This window comes from Dipteris shenzhenensis, chromosome 4, assembly GCF_047967505.1.
Source record: "Dipteris shenzhenensis isolate YYH24624 ecotype China chromosome 4, Dip_SZ_1.0, whole genome shotgun sequence".
Taxonomy (NCBI): Eukaryota; Viridiplantae; Streptophyta; class Polypodiopsida; order Gleicheniales; family Dipteridaceae; genus Dipteris; species Dipteris shenzhenensis.
In genome coordinates this window covers 50,428,468-50,434,358 of record NC_141599.1, presented here as the reverse complement: position 1 = coordinate 50,434,358, position 5,891 = coordinate 50,428,468, and the positions used below count along the sequence as shown (strand labels likewise).

The 5,891-nt window shown below is 43.7% G+C and overlaps 1 protein-coding gene across 1 annotated transcript; it reads right to left on the bottom strand.

The window, feature by feature from the left end:
- Positions 1-636: 636 nt before the first annotated feature.
- On the bottom strand, positions 637-4,428 carry LOC147902997 (protease Do-like 1, chloroplastic). The gene is made up of 7 exons (XM_087373984.1): positions 4,330-4,428; positions 4,040-4,105; positions 2,535-2,988; positions 2,031-2,359; positions 1,322-1,825; positions 1,125-1,190; positions 637-1,030 (listed from the first exon to the last, which is right to left on the bottom strand). Exons 1-7 carry the CDS (start codon positions 4,426-4,428, stop codon positions 968-970), a joined length of 1,581 nt encoding a protein of 526 aa, XP_087230110.1. The 3' UTR covers positions 637-967.
- Positions 4,429-5,891: the final 1,463 nt, after the last annotated feature.

Here is a 5,891-nt window from a genome sequence, read left to right as displayed (position 1 = left end):
TGGATAGAGTGGCAAATACTACTAAGATACTTCTTGTAGCATGATAGGTATGGCAATTGTAAGAGAGAAGGAAACAACAAGATAAAGGACTGATGCAGTGAGGACAACAAGATAAAGGACTGATGCAATGAGGACAATATGGGTGTGATTATTCTCTAAGCTTATGAGTTGCTCCATGGAAGGAGTAAATTTTTGGGAATGAACTAAATATGGATGGAGCACAAGGCCCTTCTTTGTGTAACCCAGAAAACATTCAACACCCGTACACATTTGCACAGGACACCCATTCATATAGTAATAATAAAAATATATGTTCTTTCCCCATAGTAGAGCCTATCTCCTTGCCCTACAGTGCTACAATTCCTTACCCTAGCACGTTGCAGTCACCTAAGAAAATCCATTAGAAAGGATTTTGTGAATAATGGCATCCCAAAGTTGCATTTGAATGCTAAGTTAGATACATATAAGAATATCTGGAATAAGCTCTCTCTCTCTCTCTCTCTCTCTCTCGGTGTATATCCTGCAACTATCACTCATAAATATTCAAACCATGAACTTTGCCATAAAGTAGCATGTAAACTTAATAGAGAGCAGAAGGAAATTTAATTGCCAATCTGATGGCATTCAGTACCGTCTTCAAAACTCAACAACATCCCACAAAGCCATTTTCCCCTGCACCACGAGTCAGAGAATGTTTTGTAAAAATAAAAGTGACCATGCATTCACTGCATATTCTCGTGGTACATGTGATGAGGAGCAGTGAAGGAGATACACCCAACCATGCTAACCTCAGATCGCTAAATCCCTTGGTAGATTATGGGCATACATAACAATGGCAGGAGTTTCTTGGCTGAAGATATGATTCATATACGTTAGAGCCATGTACAGCTTCACCAGTCTAATACTGGTAATGATGAGAATCAGATCACTGTAAAAATTAAAATACAAGAGAATCTTTTTCATATTATCACTCGATCTCCTCCAGAGTAATGTAGTAATCTCTAATCAAACCACCCCTTTTGACTGTAACCTGCAGAACCGGCCAAAATGAACGTATCAACTATTGGAATCTTAACAGCAGGGCCATCGACACCTATTCCATAACAAAAGACCAAACAGCTTACCCTCACGGTCTCTCCTACTTGGCGATCATCAAAGGCTGCCAAAAGGTCTTCCACAGCACTGAGAGTCTATATAAAGAGACAAAAAAGAGAGATCATAACTGGAAGTTAAAAACTGCAAAATTCAAATTCTGAAGCGTATTTGAAATAAACTAATGCAATACAGCTGACAGTGACAACAGCAAGATGGCAAAGCAAACCTGGCCATTGACAGCAACGATTACGTCTCCCAGTACTATTCTTCCAAAGGCGTCTCTAGACGTACCCCGAAGGCCAGCACGGGCAGCTCCACCATTTTGAAGTACGTCAAGCACAAGCACGCCCATCACTCCAACCTGCTTTGCTTGACTGTCACTTGCACAGCTGATACCCAAGCCTGCCCTTACTGCTTTTCCATCTCTAATGATCTGATTCACAACTCTTCTCACGGTATCTACAGGAATTGCAAAACCGACCCCAGCGCTCGCCCCAGACGGTGAATAAATCGCTGTGTTTACACCTATCAACCGGCCTTGGCTGTCCAGCAGAGGACCACCAGAGTTTCCAGGGTTGATAGAAGCATCTGTTTGAATGACACCCCGAATCATCTGACCACTGACACCCATGATGTCTCTTCCTACACCTGAAATTATCCCACTGGTGAGTGTGCGGTCTAGTCCAAAGGGGTTTCCAATGGCCAAGACGTGCTGACCTACCTGCAAAGCCTGCCAACAAACAACCATGTGCTGAGTTATCTCCCTCTGCGGTGTTTCAACGTATTTGAAAGAGAAGACAGAGTGGGAATTTCATCACAGCAGAAGCACGTTATGCCAAAGTAAGACTTAATGTCCCAGAACTTTTACTCATGCTATTGATTGCTTCTCACACAACACCATGTTCATGAAATGGGAAAGCAAAAGCAGGTAAAACCTGTGAGGTACCAACGGAGATTGGCTTCAATTTAGAAGGTGGAGCTTCTATCTTGAGAACTGCAAGGTCCTTGCTCTTGGATTCGCCCACTCTCTTGGCATCCCAAGTGGTGGTATCGGCTAAGGTGACACGGGCACGATTTCCACTCATGATGACATGGTAATTGGTCACAATATGCCCATCCGTATCCCACACAAAAGCACTCCCCGTGCCCCTAGGGATCTCCAATGTGTTGAGAGAAACCTCATTTGAGGTTGCGATGTTTACAACAGAAGAGCTAGCCTCTTGAAATACGTTGATGGTGTTGCGCTCTGTTTCGAGCCACCAGTCTGAAAGTTCACAATGAAGAACTGTAAATATACTTCCTAAAATCCGGAGAAGACACGGAAACAGAAAATCTCATCTTGTTTCACCTTAATCCCCGGCATCCGAATGGCCTCGTTGTCAATCGATAATTCAGCATCGTAGCAGAAAAAAATGACAGTACGCAAGAACCGATCTCACCTTCCTCGGTGGCCCGAATGTCGCGATTTTTTGGAGAGAACGTTTCGAGAGATTCTAGCGAGGGCTCAAATCCGTCTAGATATTGCTGCAGTAGATGTTGGGCCGCTGGTGGAATATAATCTTGCGTCTCTACAAGCCGGTCTATCAGCTCTCTTTTCTCGAGACAGTCCCGATAGTCCACACGTCCCAAGTCTAGCACTTTCTTCAATTGGCTGACCTTAAGGCCCTCGATGCTTGGGGCGTCGTATCGCGAACTTGGAAACTCCCTTTGGGCATGGAGTGATATAGGAATTGCGCTCATTCGAGTTCCATTTCTTTTGAGAGGCCTCTGTCGATCCCTGAGCAACAACTCCCCAAACACTTGGCCGCGGAGAGCCGAACCCCATGAAAAGACACTCATGTCCTGCGAGGCGTACCCATTGTTGTTCGTTTCTGCGGCCCGCTGACTGTAGAACTGTCACAAACATAAAATTGGTTATGTTTTTAGCGTTTGTCGCACTTACATTTCAAGACGCAACAAGGATTCGACTGGTTTTCGCGCTCTGCAGCAATCCCATTTATTGTTGTTCCTTCATTTGCTCATGATTGCAGGTCAACTGTGCACTGCTGGGGGCATGGACAGAGGATAGGTACAAGGCTGGAGATCGCCCCTCTTTTGTGGATAGCGGATATAATGATTTCAACCTCATTTGGATTCCATTTGTCATTTTTGAAGCTCTTCGCATCCTAGTGAGATTGATGGCGCAGCCCAAGAGCTTTACGACCTCCTCAATAAGCCCATGCACACAACTGATTTACTGCCCGCAGCCACAAGTTCCAGAACTGTTACTCTCTGAAAATGTTACTGTCTGAAAAATCACGATCAGTTTCTTCCTCCGTGCTTTGTGAGGATTCGATATCTGCTCTAGACCTGAATCCGTAAACTATTTCAACTGACCCCAGAGCCCTTGGGATGGCAAAAGAGCAGCTGGCGATCCGTCATCTCTCCAGAAAAATGGCGCAATACCTCCTCCTTTATGACTGAATTTCTCAGAAGGCCTCGAACCTCCGATGTTACTTGAAAGAAAAAATTCCACGAACCACTGCAGCATTACATCAGCCGTCGCGATCATCCACGAGCCCCTCATGAACTTCTGCTCGACCATGTACCGTGTTATCAAATGAACCTACACTGCAATCATGAGTTCCCGCCACTGTGTGCGCAACGTTCTGCAACTTACTGCATGATATATTATGTACCAAAGTTGGCCAATCCACCCACGTTAAGAAAAACACAGGAGCAAGGCTCCCTTGATCTACTGCGACGCTGATAGAATGCCTATGAGCTTCCACAAGCTCTCTCAACTGTCCACGATCTTCACTTCAAGCCAGTAGAGCTTCCCGCCACCACTTCGAAATTATTAGCATGCATTCTTTCGTTCCTTCGACCCGCCTCCTTAAATGATGGCGCATCCACATATTCACTTAAATGAAACAAAACTCTTCTACAATGAGCATGAGCTCACGAAATCCTCCTCAATATGAACTGAAAAATTAGCCAAAAGCTCACTAATTTTCTGATCAACTGCTCGCTGCAATCTTGAGATGAGCCAGAAGATAAATCTGAACCAATTCCACCACCTTTCTTTATAGAGATCCAACTAGTAGTTCCATCAACCTACGTCCCTCCTTTTTCATGCAAAGCCTTAGCCATTGATTGGCTCCTTTAATCTCCACTATTAAGAGCCATCCTTTCTATTCCACTCTTCTTTATGGTCCTCTCCTTTTTGTTGTGGCCATGCGAAGCACTCCTTACCTGTAGTCTCTTTTGAGAAAAGCGCCAGTCCTTTTGCAGCGCCTTAGTGACCATTCCCTTCACTGCCCTTTCATGTCCCATGCAAAATCCAAGCTCCATGGGTCATCCAATCATCAATTTGGTCGCAAGGTTCTTGTCATCATCTCCTGCAAACATGGTTCTTCATACAAGCACGTAGTTATTTCCAAAAAGTATAAACTCAATATAAAAATTTTCCTCAAAAAATGAAGGACAAATGTCATGATATTTTCTAGCTACTATCTTCTATTCTATCCATGCTAGCTACATGTGCTCCTATCCATGCTACTACCTCCTACACGTGAGTGCTCTTATATGTGATTTACATAACATTTCTCATTTGATACAAAAAGATACCGGTCACACAAAAAAAGCCTATCATATTTTGCCCTCCCCCCAACTACTAGAGCATGCACATGCTCAGCAGCACATGTCCTGTCCTCCTATGTCATCCTGGATCAAATGGAAAAGATGAAATTGCCAATTGCTTTAGCTTGATAGAAGAGATGGATCCTCCAGGATCAAAGACATGTTCACTTGCCTTAACACCTTCATGTTTCCAGCTCTCGTCTTCATGAAGCCATATTTTGCTATGCCTCACCTCATCTTCCATATGTCCCTGCATTGAGTAACCAATTGCATCTTCTGTCTCAACATCACAATATCTTTCTTCATCTACTATAAAGTCGTCCTTCTTGGCATTTTTTGAGATACTATTGGATTCTTGAACATCTTGCATATACTCAACCTCTATTTCCTCGACGAACTTCATAAAATCAGACCATGGATCATCTTTACCCTCCAATTCATCCTCACCATCCTTAGCTTCAACTTCAACATCTGGCAACAGCATGCCTACCTCATCCACACTTGAATTTGTGATGTCGCTTTCACTCTCACTCTCTTCTTCAGTCCCACTTGAGCTGATTTCACTGTCTTCTTCCCCTTCTTCCTCTTCCTCTAGGAGCTTCCTGTCCACCATGTTGAACTTTTTCCTTAGCCCTTTCTTATCTAATAGAGTAAGCGCTCCCTTTCCCCAATCTTGGGCTGCTTCCACTAGCCTCAACCATGGCCTACCCAATATTAATGGAAAAGCTTCCATCCTGATTGGCATGATGTGGCAATCAACTTTCACCTCAATCCCAAAAACCCTCACATCCATGGCATTTAAGATCCCCAAGCATTTCACCGTGGAATGATTTGCCAGTCTGATCTTATACCTTGATACTCCATTTAGTTTGAGGCCCAACCTTTCAACACAAGACTGTGTAATTACACATACTTGGGCTCCACCATCAATATTAGATTTTTCCTTATGCCAAGCATCTATCATAGGACAAATATCAAGCAATTCCTCCAAAGATAGAAGCCTTATTGTCTTCTTCTTCTTCGGTTTGGGTGGGTTAACTAGCCGCTTCCATTCTCTCCTTAGCCAAGGGCAAAGCTCCATCAGCTAGCCATATGAAATATCCACTTTCTTACCTATCAAGTCCTTCTGAAGAGAGTAATTTTGTTGAGTTCCTCTAAGTGGTAAATCCCCTGTT